This window comes from Spizellomyces punctatus (assembly GCF_000182565.1).
Source record: "Spizellomyces punctatus DAOM BR117 chromosome Unknown supercont1.23, whole genome shotgun sequence".
Lineage (NCBI taxonomy): Eukaryota > Fungi > Chytridiomycota > Chytridiomycetes > Spizellomycetales > Spizellomycetaceae > Spizellomyces > Spizellomyces punctatus.
In genome coordinates this window covers 89,573-104,181 of record NW_015971559.1, presented here as the reverse complement: position 1 = coordinate 104,181, position 14,609 = coordinate 89,573, and the positions used below count along the sequence as shown (strand labels likewise).

Genomic DNA, 14,609 nt, shown 5'->3' with positions numbered 1-14,609 from the left:
AGATGCACGTTATTGAGGTTATTGTTGCCATAGCAACAACGTCTGGTATGATGAGCGCTCCTCCAATTCCATTATCAACACTTGCAGCGATCACGACAAGATGGCAAATAACCGCGAGGCTTTACAGTCATATCTCGCTCGGATATCCAATTCTCTAGATACCGAAAATGGTGCTCTACTCGCCTCACTCGTCAAAATAAACGATGCACATGCAAAAACTTTACAACCTGTCGTCCGGAGCATGAAAGTTGGCATGCAAATCAGCGTTTCTCGTACCGCTCTTAGTGAAAAATCTGACGAGCGATCCTAACATTAGGTACAGGCTCTCGAATCAACTGTTCGAAACCGACTTGACGAAAACTGGGCTGAAGTTGTGTGTGGTCATCTCAAAGTCCTCAAAGAAATGGCCAATGCTACTGGGTCAAATGGATTCGGGTCAGAGTCAGGAGGCGGCATAGATATCCCCGAAGTAGTTGCTGCAGAGCTGCAAAATAGTACCGCGCAGTGAGTAATGACAGCCGTTCAAACCTGTATTGGATTCCCTCTGTGCCGATCTGACCTCGTACGAATTTATTAGAGCATTCCACCAATTCTTCCCGTCCCAAACACGGTGGTGTCTACCGGTACTCTACGCTCTTAATGGAGATCTGTGGTCTTTAAGTGCTCAGGTGGGTGGATATGCGCTGTCGCATGGGAACAGGGAATGGTCCCGGTAACATTATGGGCTTAGGCAGACGACGTCTCACGGAAGAGAGGGAGTAAAGCGGGTCGATTGGAAGAAGCTGCGCGAACAATGAACAAAGCATTTTCGTATTGTGTCACGGATCGGTACGAGTTATGAAGAGGGCTTATTCGACCGTTCGCGCGCGCTGAAGCCTTTTCGCCAGATTCTCGCCATTAGAAAGATCGCGAAAGTGGGGAACGTATCATATCGTTAACCTCCTCTTCAAGACATACTTTAAGGTAAGAACTATGTTTCCAGTGTCCTTACTCTACTCGTCTCATGGTGCTGACAGCTTGCAGTTAACGCAAACAAATCTCTGCAGCACCATTCTCCGATCGGTTGCAGCCGGGGATTTACCAGACCTTGAACGGTACCCAATTGCAGATCAAGTAACCTTTAAATTTTATGTCGGCGTTTTGAGCTTTTACAATGAACAGTATAAAAAGGTCGGAACTGGTCCGTATATTTGGGATCCGCCTCATCCTGACTCCTTTTCCCTTGAAGGCGGAAGAAGAACTCTCGTTTGCACTATGGCACTGTCCTACCGGGAAAGGCAAGCAAGCCCGAAAACGAATTGAAAAAATTCGCATGTAAGTCTCTTGTTTTCTGCATCGCTCCATTTCTCATATCTTACATATTCTGTTATTAGTCTCATACTCAATTATCTTATCCCAACGCGCTTCATACTCGGCTTCCTCCCTAGTGCATCCCTCTTCATCAAGTATCCCGCCCTTGACTACCTATACGGCAATTTTGCACTCGCAATTCGACGAGGGGATGTGAGACTGTTTGATGAAACCTTGTATAGGTTGCAAAGGGATTTGATAAATCGGGGCACGTATTTAACAGTAGAAAGGGCAAGGGCTTTAGCAGCCAGGATGCTGTTCAAAAAAGTGTACGTCAAGAACATTCCTCACTCTGTGATGCAATGCTGTTACTAAATTGCCATGACATGATGCAGATGGTTAATCAACCAACGAAGTACGCGAATACCAATGGCGCAATTTCAGAGGGCGTTACATTTGGCTGGAACTGATGTCACTCCTGATGCTGTTGCGTGCATGTTGGCGAATATGATTGATAAGGTGAGATGATGTATTCAATGTGATTCACCAGTGTGATATTGATACTTTTGGCCCAGGGATACCTCAAGGGATACCTGTCGTTTGAGAAACAAATGGTTGTCACGGCCAAGGAGGATCCATTCCCAAATTTAAAGGTGGTTTCTGTATAGTAGAAACACGGCTAATGAATACACAAACTCCTCGGGTTAAAATCCTGTAAACCCGGAAGGTGAAAAATAGCAACGTCTGACAGTGTTGGACGACCAATAGGCCATGTTCTAAGATACTTGTAACCAGCGGCTCCAGCCGCCGTGAATCCCGTTCAAATGACAAGATACAGTATGGGACTGTTTATAATGATATGACCTATCTCACTACCAAACTCTATCCGAAAACATCGTGTACTGTTTTCCCATTTATACAAAAGGCTCCACGTTGATCTCTATCGCCGTGCACGGGAAACTGATCTCGTACTTTTCGAGCACGTTGGGATGCACGATACCGAACGAACCAATCACCTCGTTCTGATAGTATACATCAGCACGTCGACCAGGGAAGAACGTCGCGTCTGCCAGAAGGATTATTCTTAAGTGTGATATGGATCTACATATCTTGCGCTAAGTACTTACTCTCAGATTCTTTAATGTAATACCCATTCGCGTCACCATGCGGAACCAGCTTCACGTCCAGTTTCATCATGATCCGATCCAACAAGCCATGGATGTTCTGAAGAAATAAAGACGTGTGTGTCAAGCCCTTTGTAATTGGTGAACGCAGTCATAAGCCTGTCGTACCTCAAAACCGGACGCGTTGTTACTGTAGACAGCACACAAATTACGCTGGTTACGTGATCTCCGCTCATATTCGGAACGGTCGTCCTTGAACACCACATCAGAGACCTCAAAGATCTTGAAAGGGCGTGGATAATGCTGGTTCGCATTGATCGTCTTGAGCATACCGGGGAGCAGGCTGGTGCGAACGACCTGGAGCGGGGTGAGCGGCTTCCTCAGAAAGTCGATAACTTTTGTGCGGGATTATACCTCATACTCGACAGTTTTAGGATTTGAGAGTTTGACCGCCTCTCCTTTGTCTTCTTTGTTGAGCCATGCAAAATTCTCGTCATGAGAGCACTGTTTTATGATGACTAAGTTTATTTTACTGTCCCATGATGAACGAATGTTCCTGATGTCCCTTACCAAAGTGAAGGGAAGCACTTCTGTGTAACCAGCTAGCGCAATCTCTCTTCGCAACTGATCCGTTAACTTGTTGACCGGCTGTTGTACCGCCACAGTCCCGAACTTTGGCGTAGTTTCCACAATATTGTTAAATCCATAGGCAACCGCTACATCTTCCATAACATCACATGCATGCAAGATATCACTCCGCGTCGGTGGAACCGAAACGATCACTTTTTTGTGGTCTTCGGATGTCTGTGCGGATAGGGACATCTTCTCTAGCAATTCCGCAATCTTGTCCGCTTCCAAATTCACACCAATCGATCGATTGATGTAGTTTACATCTGCTTCTACGGTTCTTGAACTCAAGTCGGGATACACCACTGACGTTCCATCAGCATGAACGACTTCCACTGGCTCAACACTGTAATGAGAGCACGCGTGAGATCAACACGAAGGATCACACTGTCGCGGGGACCCATCACTCACGTGAACGGTTTGGAGCAGTATTGCGAGAACATTGTCACTACTGTGTTAAGGACAATCTTCGCTTTTGTCAAATCCGTTGCTGTACATTCAATGAAAATGTTTTTGGTTGACAATTTGATCTTTGAGTGATCACCGTTGATAATAGGAGGAAGAGAAAGAACCGTGCGCTTGCTGTCAAAGATGATGGGATAACGTGGTGCATCTCGGATGATATGTAGGAACTTGCTAAGCTTCCTATCAGTCTGAAAATAAGAGTATGATTGTAAGATTCCGCATTGACCCAAGGGTGACCTACACGATACGAACCTCGTAAAACTTCATCAATTCTTCGCCATCCATTGCTTTCGACTGGTTCAAGGGAATGAACTTCAAGCTCTTTGGAGGCAAAGCCTCGTAGGAGAAAGGTCCTTGAATGGTGTCGAGATCATGAGTTCCAATGGCAACCAGGGTTCGTTTTCTGGTATGTTGGATTAGCAATCTGTTCCACCAATGTATGGAACTCAATGTGCCGCTCTTGATATACCGGCAGATATTATTGTGTAGCTTGTCTTGCAACTCGATGAAACTATCGTATGCTCCTTGATCCAAAGTTACATCTCGCAAGATGGCCGCAACGACATGAGGTCGAATAGCACCAGTCTGAAACAGGGTAGTATGAGACATCATTCATCAGGTACATACTTTCTCATGACCGATATCTACCTCGGGTTTGACGTAAAGCTTTTCCAATGCCTTTCCGTTTACAGGGTGAACAACCTTGTACACAGGTGGTTTCTCAATTTGCAAATAGGCCTTCAGGGCCCGGGAAATGCCCTCCCCACAAAGCATGTCGTATCTGAGGGATGAGTACAACGTACATAAAAATTATAAAAGCAGCTTACTCTACCTGTTTGCTGGAATATCAATCTTGTACACGAGTTTATCGGACAAGTCATCAGCTTTTTCCCCCTCCTTTGCTGCCATTTCCCGCTCGGACGTCTAACAACAGGTCACCAGAAGTATGTAGGGTAAGGCGTCCACAAGGAATGGATTGCATACAGCAAACAACGGAATAACTAATGGGACATACAGCTTCCTCCAGCTCGATTCCAAACTCGAAACATAGCTCCTCAAACTCCTTTGCGTCTGCCAAGTTAATGTCATTAAGTATATCCATTACCAGCCCCAATCCTCTGTTACTAGTCCATTTCCCACGATACCGTACCAAAAGTCTTTTTGAGGGGCTTGAAGACGTAACGCTCAGCGTCAACATTGACGGTCGGCATGTTGATGAGTTTCTAGAGACTAAATCTACGTTCACATAAAAGTCACAAGTGACACATAATAGTTAGGCTATATCACCTGCGGAGAGCGTACGGTCTAAACGCTTGGCTGAAGCTCCAGTGATGTTGCTTCTGAGATCGCAATGGCAGCAGGCGAACGGGTGCGTTGAATGACAGATGAGTCACTGATCTGCTTCTTCTTCTCATATATCCTTTTTTGGCTTTGTGATATCCTGCGCCACTATTGGTCAAGCAACTTTGGAGAGTAATTAGCAGCCAAGCGATCTCCACCAACACTTGCGAAAGACGCCATGTACTTTTGTCCAAGCTGTGCGAACCTCTTGTTGATAGCGCAAGGAGAAGCTGGCACAAACCAGTTTGTTTGCCAAACTTGCCCTTACGTTTGTAGAATCAACAAGGTATCCTCCAGTGCTGATGCTGGCTTGGCTTTATGTTCAGTGTTGCAATGCTTCCCGTACTGACAATCTGTTCGCAATCCTCGGGTTTACTAGCAAATTACACAGAAGACACATTTCAAACGTAAACAGGTGGACGACGTATTAGGCGGAGCAGCCGCTTGGGAAAACGTTGATTCTACAGAAGGTGAGAAAGTACCGCGATTTTGCGTCGAACTAGAAACGCTGTGAACGTCGATGATTGACTCAGTCTTCTTCTGCATCTATTTCAGCTCGATGTCCCAGGTGTGAACACGGCCGAGCATACTTTATGCAGCTGCAGATTAGATCAGCAGATGAACCCATGTCGATCTTTTTCAAGGTTGGTGGTCTTATGGCAATATGTTGAGGTTACGTTCCTTACATTTATTGCATATTTAGTGCTGTAAATGTGCTGAGCAGTGGAGAGAAGGATGATCATTTCTCCTATGTGACATATTGCCATGACGCGGCACTGAAAGTTTGCCTTGGAAAGAAACGGCTATTCGCATCTCGTTCCGAGCCGTAGAATTGCCATCACACAGATGGAAATCCCTATACATCATGTAAAATAATCCCTCCATTATATTCGTACATAATATTAACTTATAAGCTGGTAATGATGCAAAGGCTCAAACGTGACATAACCATGTGGTGGGACAAAACGAGCTTCACTTAAAGATGACGTTAACAGGGAGTTCCTTCAAAATACTAACAAGTAACAGAGAGAGATATGTAATGCGATGCGACACTCTATATACACGTATACTGATATTTCTGAGGATAATACCCAGTTGTCAAGCTATTCCTACATTTACTTTCGAAGTCAACTGCTATGCTACTAATAAGGAGAGTTAACGATACTATTCCGGCTTTTGAGCATTTTCACCGGGGTGGAGAGCTTATTCTGTAAGGCAAAGAAGTAATGAGTAAACTTGACACTATGGCTACCATGCATTCTGCACATACCTTGGTAATCATTTCCACGTTCTCAGGCAATGTGATAATCATTGCACGGTCCTGACCGAATTTGAAGTTATCGGCGACCACTTTGTCCGCATAGGTTTTGATCGTATAATCGTAGAGTTTTCCAGCTTTCACTCTCCGGAAGTTCCACCGAATGACATGCGGACCCGTAGACGTAATAATGGCGCTTTCTTCGGAATCGCCCGTGCTGAATCTTGCAGGCGTAAAGTTGATCTCAGACCCCAACCAGGCAACATGTTCCGGCTTAAGTTGCAATCGCTTTGGTTGAGGTTTGGATCCTCCCATACTCTTTTGGAAGCCGCTTTGTCCACCTGCGCCCTTAATCTCAGTATCGATGAGCAGAAGGTGGCTCCTACATGTCGCGATAATGTATTTGCCGTTTTCCGTCGTATCGATGCCAATAATGGGATCACCCAGACCAGGCAGATTCGTTTTGGCTCTGACGTTCAGCTTATTGTACATGCGGATCTCTCCCTTTTCTGACCCTATCGCAAGCTCGCCCTTGCCAGTGGTGGCCGCACATGTGAATCCGTACTTTGAAGCATACTGCTTAGATTCGTTCTCGACAATTTTGGTACCTGCCAGACGCGGGTCGATGCGGAATAGAGAGTTGTGGCCGATACCAACCAGTGTTTTTGCCGGGGTTAGTTGCGCATATTTGGTATCGGGTACAATCTCTTGGACGGTACGGTTTTCATCTACTTTCCATTCTTCCACGACTTTCCCGTATTCCAGATCCATTTTGTACAAATTGTGGTCGTCCCCAGGCTTCATCATGACCATGGATGTATCCTGTTCATGCAACATAATCTTGCGGGGCGAGAACGTGTTACCATTGAGGGTGCGAATATTGTTGATAGTTGTGGAGAATTTAAGTTGATCATCGTCGGTGTGTCGGAAGACACCAATTTTGTCACCTCGCACTACAAAGGAGCGGTCGTTCTTGTACCCAACGGCTAGTTGACTGTTTTTACTTCCTGCTCCGAGTTGGTTGAGATGCGCATTCTCATCATCCGAGTCAGGGCCATCGGTAGCATCTTGCCGAGCGGTATCAACCTCTTCTTCCCATTCCTCTTCTTCCTCCTCTGCCGGCTCCTCCTCGGGCTCATCCACATCCATCGGGTCCTCTTCATATATCTTCATCAAATATTCTTGCTCATCCTTCTTCATCTTTTTAAACTCCTCTTTGTTCATCGTCGCGTACACGCATTCAGATATCAGCTGTTTGAACTCAGCTTCAGACCCAGGTTCACCGGTAAACTTGAGAGACCAGGTGTAAAGCGGTTTACCAGTCACCGGATCGTATTGAACCCATACGAACGATCGTTGCTCCACGTTAAAAGTCGGTGACATTCTGTCTTCAATAGGCTGGCTCACCCACACGCGGTCGGCATCCTTCACAACAAGGTGAAACTGGTACGCTTCGGTTTCAATCAGCTCGGCGGTCACAACGTTCTGCATCAGGACAAAATGATACACCCGAATGTCAAAAACAAATAATTGGGCTTTTGTGGAATCCAACACCATCCCTTCCGGTACTGCAGCAGATGGTAAAGCTGGCCGAACAGGTGTGCTCTGCTGAGACGTCAATGATGCGTTTCTGCCAGAGAACGCTGGAGTAGGTGTTGCGGGTGCAGGCGAGCTCGGGTTCAATGACTGTTGAGGAGTGCGCAATTCGGGGTTCCGCTGATTAGTTGAACTAGCGCTGAGGGGAGTGCGAGGAGACTAGTCGGATAGGATGAGTTCCTGAAAAATGACAATGTAAAGCAAATCTGTTGCAGACTTACCTGAATATCCTTTCTTCTCTGCCCGATTGGGTTGGCAGCAGCCCTTGCCTTCACTTGATCAACAAACGCAGTCAGCTCATCATCGCTGACGTCCGCATGAGATTTTCCAGCCATCCTCTCAAACATGCAGGTGTAAGCGGTATCCTCGAAAAGAGCCAGCGTCGGTTCTTTGATCGTCGAGTCGACAGCAAATTCCCATCCGCATTGTCCACTATCATCCTCCAAGTCCGCCCAGTGGAGCAAAGATGGACCTTTCCGGTCCCCAACCCGCCGGAATCTGAGCTTCGCGTCGAGTAAAAATGTGCGTTCATCATTCAACAGATCGTCTTCGTCAGCATTGTCCTCTCCTTCCTCGTACAGACGAGTTATGACAAGCTGGTAGTTGTACGGAGTGCTAGTACGACGAATCGTCGCGGCTGCATTCCGAAAGGTAAGCTGTTTTCCACTACCAGCACGAGGATCTATTTTATACAGCTGCCCTGAGGACAACTCTACCAGGCTATCATTGTTGCCCGCCCCAAAAACCAGGTTGCCGAGGTTCCTAAGAAGAAACATGACGTTGGCTGCTTGACGCAGATGTCAAAAGGTAAGCAAACCTCGTTTTGTCAGTTCACGCCAACTGCGGGGGCTGGTCAAATGATTTCCGAGTTTCGGACATTCCGGACATTTGGCTGCATGGTCTTTTTGTACTTTGGCCCAATTGAAATAAGGCAGCGAGCTTAACCCAGAACTGACAGCCACTGACTTGCATCATCGGCAGGCAAATGCTTGCTTCAAGACGGGCATCATGTACTGGGCTTCATCTTGTATCATATATTCCTCTGCTGGCTTTTCATCCTTCATAAATGTAGATTCTGAATTTGCTTTGCAGTCCACAGTCTGCATTTTGCCTTAGTTTTCTTGTACAATCCTTCATATTTGGTCCATGAACATGGTCTGCTGAGTATCGACTCTGCCATATCGCCCCCCGACAATTATGGGTGCGAGCCATCCATGCTCGCTTTCTTTGAACTATTTGCCATAGTTTGCGTCCGATGAACATCTTGTGTGTATTGTCCTCGGCATGAGACACCACGCTACGGCAATATATTGCACAAAGGATGGGCGGGACTTTGTCTTTCTGGCACCCGCCTTACTCTAGATTTTCTATGATATTAGGGTAGAGTAGGATTAGTGTAGTCTGTGGTTAGGCCTTTTGAAGCATTGTCAGTGAGTATCTATGAGGTACTTTGTAAACCCCGGCAGAGAGCGTCTCTCATCCACCTGGATGTTGAGCACGCATAACTGCAATGTATGTCGCGTAGGCTTCCCATTCTGCTTCCGTCATCCCCAAAGCGGTTCTAACCAGGTTTCGCTCGCCAAAGCGCCCAAGTCCGTATCTCACCAGCTCCAAAATTCCACAGCAGCATCCGTTTGTTCTCAAAGCAACAGGATTACTACCTGTTTCAGCTAGTATTAAGTAAGACCGCCCACGCTGCACGACCTAGAGTAGGTATTGCGAGGTCAATCTTGCACCTTCGCGTCCAAAGCTAGCTCCCGAGTTGTGACAACCCCAGATAGTCGTCGTTCCAAAATGAGTACTCTCACCGAAGCAGCCGTGAAGAAGCTGAAGATTGTTGAATTGAAAGCAGGTATATAATTGCTGATCTTGCAAATTCCATCATTGTGGCTGCTGATCTACAGGAAACTCGATGCAGAATTGACCAAATTGGGCTTACCGACGACTGGCAAAAAGGACGAGCTAGTGACGAGGTTGCTCGAACGTGTCAATATCAGTACTCCCACCCTTCACGACGACTCGGAACTTAACGCTGAGCTGGCACAGCTGGAGGAACTCAGTGCAAAGGAAAAGCCAGCCCGAAACGCAAGGATCGGGATAGCTGCCTCGCCGCAAAAGAGTAATTCCGGGGGTTCCGCTGCTGCAAATAGTCCTGCTGCCGCTGTCACAGCATCCCCGGTGACAGGGGTAAGTAAAGCCGTTTCTGAAAACCCCTCTAGGAATACTGAATGCATGATGTAACAGATGCCGGTCTCTGCAAATTCAGAGAAGAAGAGTACCGTCTCAGTACCTCCTGTGACCGCTCAACTGACTGAGGTATATAGGCAGAAATGCTTGAGTTAGCAGGTGATCGTCAACATCAACTGGCTTTTTATAGGAGGAGAAGCGTAAAGCAAGAGCCGCTCGCTTCGGACTTCCAGTTGCGGAAAATTCACTTTTGGAAAACCGTGCGGCACGCTCTAAAACGCCAGTGGGGAAGTCAAAGGGTGTGAAAGCAACCCCCAACCCGAAGGCCGGTACAGCCACCGTCAACGCTACGGTTTCCAAGTCCGCCGGCACTAGGAAGCTATCGGTATGATGTCCCCTATCATTGTTCGAAGACATCATAACAGATCTGACTCTAGTCGTTCCGATAAATAGATTGATCCTGAAGTCTTGAAGAAACGGGTGGAACGTTGGGGGACTGTAAACCCGGAAGTAGCAAAAGTAATAGTTAGCGCGGAGGAAGAGGAAAAAAAGCGAAAGCGGGCCGAGAGATTCAGTCTCCAAACTCCCCAGGTGAGAACGATGTCACTCTGACGATGTGGCATTATGCATGCCGTGTGTTGACGAATTTACTTGCTGTGCAGAAGAGCGCGGAAAAGAAGCAGAAGGTATAATTGGTTTACTTACTTATCAATGTGCTGTTATTTTTTGTCTTTTGTACTCGATCGTTGGAAGAGTCGGCGTTACCCAGAGGCAAATAGTGGAATACAGAGAAGCTTGAGCCAATGAAAAAAACTTTAGCCTTGAAAAAGTACTGCAGTGTCAATATAATAGCCCAGTTTCTTTCATTCGAGGAGCAGGCTTTGACCAGAGGACTTCAATTCAAGTTATACCCTACGCGCGGCTTAGCATCGGACCGTCCATGTTGGACGTTTCGTCTCGTCTTTGCAGAATTCGCCATCATTTGCCGCACTGTTCATTTCGCATAGACTAACACGAAAATGGACTATCGCAAGTTTTTGTGAGTGTTGTAGCATGCATATAGTCTTTGAAAGTATTCTCTGACGTGAATACAACGCCGATAGAGGAACTTATGAAGGCAAAACCTTCAAGTCCAAGAAACAATTCTTTCAAGGAACCAAGCGGGATCAACTACAAAAGTATATTGTGGTAAGCTTCAACCGCCTGTGTGCTTGCACCGCTCAAGGAAATGGCCAAGGAAGTAGCTGAAAAATGATACTCATTTGGGCGACCATTCTTTCAGAAAACGCTTGGCGGGGGCAGCTTGCGAGCAGCAGTTGAGCTTCCGCCAGATACGAGTCGAGATGAATGGCTTGCAGTAAATAGTGCGTTTGTCGCATCGGTGATGTGCACTGCTCGATTATGTTGGGAGCGTGGACACTCACGAACTGCATCTCTAGCCGTCGACTTCTACAATCAAATAAATCTCCTCTATGGATGCATATCCGAATATTGCACACGAGAAAACTGTCCAAGCATGACAGCAGGAGCACGGTATGCAATTCAACAGGGGTCTTGGATAGGACCTTTATAAAACATCGCTAATTTCCCTGACAGATATGAATACCTTTGGGCTGACGGAAAATCAATTCCAAAACCTATCAAATGCACAGCACCGGAGTACATTGAGTATCTTCTGTCGTGGGTGGATACGTAAGTCAGCCGGGTTGATGTTAATTCGCGCAGAGCAGGACGGTCGTCTTATCTCAAACCGTTCCACCAGGCAATTAGACGACGAATCCATCTTTCCGCCTTCCGACGAATTTCCACCACAATTCTACACGACCGTGAAACAGATTTTCAAACGCTTATTTCGTTTTTATGCACACCTATATCATAACCATCTCAAGGTGATGTCTTCATTATCAACCGGTTCAGAGACGTCTACTGACGGTTAGTTAAATTAGCAATTGGAAGCAGTCGGTGAGGATCGACATCTAAATACATGCTTTAAGCACTTCATTTTATTTGTAACGGAGGTGAGTGGAACTGCACTAGTTGTGTCATGTGCACCACGATTTGTCCTCATGCTGCGTTCGTCTACGTAGTTTGACCTGGTAGATAGCAAAGAACTGCAACCACTTAGTACAATAGTCTCCCAGATCTTAGAGCAAAATCCAAAAACTGATTTTATGGACATGTAAATACACCTGACTTAAAACTAGCTTCGTTTACTATCCGATATTTGTGGTACGTGTTTCAGGACACCTATGACGTTTGGAACAGTGTACGTGCGTGGTCCTTCCGCTAGTGTTAAATGGATCTAGCTGAAGGCACCCATCTACTTAAATCCACAATTCATACTACGCGGAGGAGCACGGTGAGTATGCTACGGCAAAGTGGCGTATTATTGTCAAAGTGAAAATGCAAAAACAAAAAGATCAAAAGGAAAATCGGCCTGTCCAGCCGTTTGTATCGTTACCGAGCATAGGGATGAAATCCGTGGCCCCGCACGTTTGGTCGGCCAGATCCGTATTCCCTGTCGCGATCCCTCTCACGGTCGAACCTTGGCCCAGCTCCACTAATGTTAGGCTTAACGTCGACATCGCCGCCAGCGAGCGCCACGGCTTCCCCTTCATCGTCACCGCGACGTGCCCCCGGCGATCCATATCCGCGCGAAGATGATCCGCGTCCAGGAGAGCCCCCAGGGGAATCAGGTGCGCGGCGATATCCACCCTCGCGGTTATATCCATAGCGTCCGTACATGCTGCCATAACCATAGGAAGGATACCCGTAGCCGTACGGGCTCCCATAACCTCGAGAATAGTAAGCCGACATTGATGGTTCCCGGCCGTACCCGCCGTATCCTTCCATTCCATAACCATAGCGTCCGTACATTCCGTAGCCAAACCCTCCGGGAGGAAAACCCGCACCTTCACCCCCACCATACCGACCGTACGGCATGCCGGCAGGATATCCATACCGTGGGCCCATGCGATTCATGCCCATACCCATTTCACCGTAGCCACCCATACGACTCCGCATAGGGCCAAAGTTTGACGTGCGCGTGTCAGGAATGCCCCCAAACGAGCTCTCCGGTCTTCCAAAACGCTGCCCTCCCGCAGCTTGCGGGATTTTATGTTTTGGCATGGCCCGCTTCACTTCGACCTAAGGAGCGCAGGTGTGAAGTTTAGACATGTTCGATTAAAAAAGTTGGCTTTGAACCGAAAATACCATCTTTTCGTTAATGGCTAATTCACCCAGGGCTTGCTTGGCCATCGCCTTGTCCACTCCATCAGAATTCTCAAAAGTGATGAACCCAAATCCTCGGGGTCGGCCTGTCTCACGGTCAATCATGAGCGTGGCATCAATCACCTTCCCAAATTGCATAAAGTACTCGCGGAACTGGTCTTCTGTTACGTCTGAGCCAACTCCGCCCACAAATATCTTTTCTGTTTTGTCTTGTTCTTCGCGGGGGATGGCCCGCTTTGGATCAATCTACGGTGCGTGGGTAGCACGCGTGAGACTTTATGCTTCAAAAAGCCCCTCCGACGACACAAATAAAGGTAATGGACGTACAATCTTTCCGTCAAGTGTATGTTCGAGTTGAACTACCTCGTCCACTGAGCGAGGATCCTTGAAGGTAAGAAATCCAAATCCTCGTGAACGTCCTGTCGCAGGGTCCTTCATAACGACACAATCTTCCACCTCGCCAAATTTCTCAAAATAGGCCCGCATACTTTCTGAAACAGAAATGGCAGGCAATGTCAATGATAAACCGATCAGGATTGACCCAGGCATTGTCGGGATTGTTGAAACGGCAGCACGTTGAACCATATGCACATCCAGCGTGTCGAATGCAATTTGACGGAAATTTCCGCGATTCTGAAGTAAATGACTAACGATTTATTCTTACCATCAGTAGTCTCCCAATTCAGACCTCCTATGAACATTTTCCTACACATGCGGAATATACGGAAAAAGACTCTAATTAGCTATCTTGCCTGTTACTAAAACCATCGTGCCTACGGCTAGTGTCTGGTTGCCGTCTAAGCAGATGTTGGCTAACGAAGCGTATTGTGGTCTGTCTTCCTTCAGTTACTACGAATCGCACTAACGTCTCTCTAGATGGACTTCCCGCTAGATTCCCTCCTCTACATAGCCACATGGGAGTACCAAACCTGCAACATAGTCACTGTAACCCCGTCATGGAAAAGACGTTAACCATTTTGAACTTTACGAAGCAATAATGTCCGTATCCAACAGGCATTCGCCAGGAATTCACACGTACCTTTGTTGGACTATGGCAACATATAAACCCGCCTCCCGCTACTAGTTCACTTCAGCAGAAACAAGTGTCAGCTTGACTTACCCTGCTTCGCTTCTGTTTGGGTCCAGGATATTACCGCCTCGATGTCTGGCATACATCTCCGCGGCTTCGGCACTCATAACTCCGTCAACATGCAGCCCGTCCATCTCACCCATATCCTCTCCACCGCCGAGGTAGGTGGTGTCATCGTCCAAATAGCCGAGTGCTCCATACGGGTCTTGAAGACCATCGTCCACCAAGCCATACTCATTATCGGCCATAGTAAGTCTTTCTGTCGTCGTCGTCGATAGCCAAAAGTCGAGCGAATGTTGCCTGCTCACAAAACGTCGACCGATGAGTTCCCTTCTCCAAAACAGTGGGGGAGCGGCGACTTGCAAACGGGACTATAAATATCGCCGTAGAACAAATCGCG

At 47.1% G+C, this 14,609-nt stretch overlaps 6 protein-coding genes across 7 annotated transcripts; 3 read left to right on the top strand and 3 right to left on the bottom strand.

Annotated features, from left to right (window-relative positions):
• The first annotated feature begins 86 nt into the window (after positions 1-86).
• On the top strand, positions 87-2,071 carry SPPG_08586 (uncharacterized protein). The gene is made up of 10 exons (XM_016756734.1): positions 87-247; positions 317-504; positions 578-668; positions 731-828; positions 888-963; positions 1,024-1,170; positions 1,229-1,314; positions 1,374-1,619; positions 1,686-1,809; positions 1,866-2,071. Exons 1-10 carry the CDS (start codon positions 101-103, stop codon positions 1,956-1,958), a joined length of 1,296 nt encoding a protein of 431 aa, XP_016604023.1. The 5' UTR covers positions 87-100; the 3' UTR covers positions 1,959-2,071.
• SPPG_08585 (phenylalanine-tRNA ligase, beta subunit) lies at positions 1,931-4,866 on the bottom strand. Its single transcript, XM_016756733.1, has 13 exons — positions 4,794-4,866; positions 4,657-4,736; positions 4,522-4,577; positions 4,339-4,430; positions 4,155-4,287; positions 3,976-4,091; positions 3,759-3,909; positions 3,453-3,694; positions 2,985-3,387; positions 2,829-2,918; positions 2,583-2,771; positions 2,418-2,514; positions 1,931-2,356 (listed from the first exon to the last, which is right to left on the bottom strand). Exons 2-13 carry the CDS (start codon positions 4,715-4,717, stop codon positions 2,205-2,207), a joined length of 1,782 nt encoding a protein of 593 aa, XP_016604022.1. The 5' UTR covers positions 4,718-4,736; positions 4,794-4,866; the 3' UTR covers positions 1,931-2,204.
• Positions 4,867-4,979: 113 nt separating this feature from the next.
• Positions 4,980-5,778, top strand: SPPG_08584 (transcription factor S). Its single transcript, XM_016756732.1, has 4 exons — positions 4,980-5,133; positions 5,227-5,317; positions 5,403-5,491; positions 5,551-5,778. Exons 1-4 carry the CDS (start codon positions 5,026-5,028, stop codon positions 5,584-5,586), a joined length of 324 nt encoding a protein of 107 aa, XP_016604021.1. The 5' UTR covers positions 4,980-5,025; the 3' UTR covers positions 5,587-5,778.
• A 22-nt stretch (positions 5,779-5,800) lies between these two features.
• SPPG_08583 (uncharacterized protein) lies at positions 5,801-8,526 on the bottom strand. The gene is made up of 3 exons (XM_016756731.1): positions 7,923-8,526; positions 6,118-7,860; positions 5,801-6,055 (listed from the first exon to the last, which is right to left on the bottom strand). The coding sequence occupies exons 1-3, from the start codon at positions 8,475-8,477 to the stop codon at positions 5,990-5,992; spliced, it is 2,364 nt and encodes a 787-aa protein (XP_016604020.1). The 5' UTR covers positions 8,478-8,526; the 3' UTR covers positions 5,801-5,989.
• Positions 8,527-9,495: 969 nt separating this feature from the next.
• On the top strand, positions 9,496-12,194 carry SPPG_08582 (uncharacterized protein; the record flags this gene model as incomplete). Its single annotated transcript, XM_016756730.1, has 15 exons — positions 9,496-9,553; positions 9,620-9,888; positions 9,946-10,017; positions 10,079-10,273; positions 10,342-10,479; positions 10,551-10,574; positions 10,896-10,927; positions 10,992-11,076; positions 11,171-11,252; positions 11,328-11,421; positions 11,485-11,580; positions 11,651-11,777; positions 11,835-11,906; positions 11,976-12,067; positions 12,131-12,194. 15 exons carry the CDS (start codon positions 9,496-9,498, stop codon positions 12,192-12,194), a joined length of 1,500 nt encoding a protein of 499 aa, XP_016604019.1.
• On the bottom strand, positions 12,025-14,546 carry SPPG_08581. 2 transcript variants are annotated; one of them, XM_016756729.1, is made up of 5 exons: positions 14,240-14,546; positions 13,784-13,824; positions 13,447-13,610; positions 13,102-13,365; positions 12,025-13,035 (listed from the first exon to the last, which is right to left on the bottom strand). In XM_016756729.1, exons 1-5 carry the CDS (start codon positions 14,455-14,457, stop codon positions 12,346-12,348), a joined length of 1,377 nt encoding a protein of 458 aa, XP_016604018.1. In that variant the 5' UTR covers positions 14,458-14,546; the 3' UTR covers positions 12,025-12,345. The 2 variants fall into 2 exon arrangements, with proteins under 2 accessions (XP_016604018.1, XP_016604017.1); XM_016756728.1 differs by having other exon boundaries at positions 13,447-14,062; positions 14,159-14,546.
• Between the last annotated feature and the right edge of the window lie 63 nt (positions 14,547-14,609).

What these genes read in the sequence shown, in the direction of transcription:
- SPPG_08586 (XM_016756734.1), top strand. Translation starts at nt 101, where the DNA reads ATGGCAAATAACCGCGAGGCTTTACAGTCATATCTCGCTCGGATATCC. An exon ending in ACAATGAACAGTATAAAAAG is followed by an intron (nt 1,171 to 1,228) that starts GTCGGAACTGGT and finishes TTTCCCTTGAAG; the next exon opens with GCGGAAGAAGAACTCTCGTT. An exon ending in AGGATGCTGTTCAAAAAAGT is followed by an intron (nt 1,620 to 1,685) that starts GTACGTCAAGAA and finishes GACATGATGCAG; the next exon opens with ATGGTTAATCAACCAACGAA.
- SPPG_08585 (XM_016756733.1), bottom strand. Translation starts at nt 4,717, where the DNA reads ATGCCGACCGTCAATGTTGACGCTGAGCGTTACGTCTTCAAGCCCCTC. An exon ending in GCCCCTCAAAAAGACTTTTG is followed by an intron (nt 4,578 to 4,656) that starts GTACGGTATCGT and finishes TTAACTTGGCAG; the next exon opens with ACGCAAAGGAGTTTGAGGAG. An exon ending in GAATCGAGCTGGAGGAAGCT is followed by an intron (nt 4,431 to 4,521) that starts GTATGTCCCATT and finishes ACCTGTTGTTAG; the next exon opens with ACGTCCGAGCGGGAAATGGC.
- SPPG_08584 (XM_016756732.1), top strand. Translation starts at nt 5,026, where the DNA reads ATGTACTTTTGTCCAAGCTGTGCGAACCTCTTGTTGATAGCGCAAGGA. An exon ending in ACGTTTGTAGAATCAACAAG is followed by an intron (nt 5,134 to 5,226) that starts GTATCCTCCAGT and finishes CGGGTTTACTAG; the next exon opens with CAAATTACACAGAAGACACA. An exon ending in AAACGTTGATTCTACAGAAG is followed by an intron (nt 5,318 to 5,402) that starts GTGAGAAAGTAC and finishes CATCTATTTCAG; the next exon opens with CTCGATGTCCCAGGTGTGAA.
- SPPG_08583 (XM_016756731.1), bottom strand. Translation starts at nt 8,477, where the DNA reads ATGTTTCTTCTTAGGAACCTCGGCAACCTGGTTTTTGGGGCGGGCAAC. An exon ending in AGAGAAGAAAGGATATTCAG is followed by an intron (nt 7,861 to 7,922) that starts GTAAGTCTGCAA and finishes CTATCCGACTAG; the next exon opens with TCTCCTCGCACTCCCCTCAG. An exon ending in ACGTGGAAATGATTACCAAG is followed by an intron (nt 6,056 to 6,117) that starts GTATGTGCAGAA and finishes TTTGCCTTACAG; the next exon opens with AATAAGCTCTCCACCCCGGT.
- SPPG_08581 (XM_016756729.1), bottom strand. Translation starts at nt 14,457, where the DNA reads ATGGCCGATAATGAGTATGGCTTGGTGGACGATGGTCTTCAAGACCCG. An exon ending in GAATTGGGAGACTACTGATG is followed by an intron (nt 13,611 to 13,783) that starts GTAAGAATAAAT and finishes TTTCTGTTTCAG; the next exon opens with AAAGTATGCGGGCCTATTTT. An exon ending in ATACACTTGACGGAAAGATT is followed by an intron (nt 13,366 to 13,446) that starts GTACGTCCATTA and finishes CACGCACCGTAG; the next exon opens with ATTGATCCAAAGCGGGCCAT.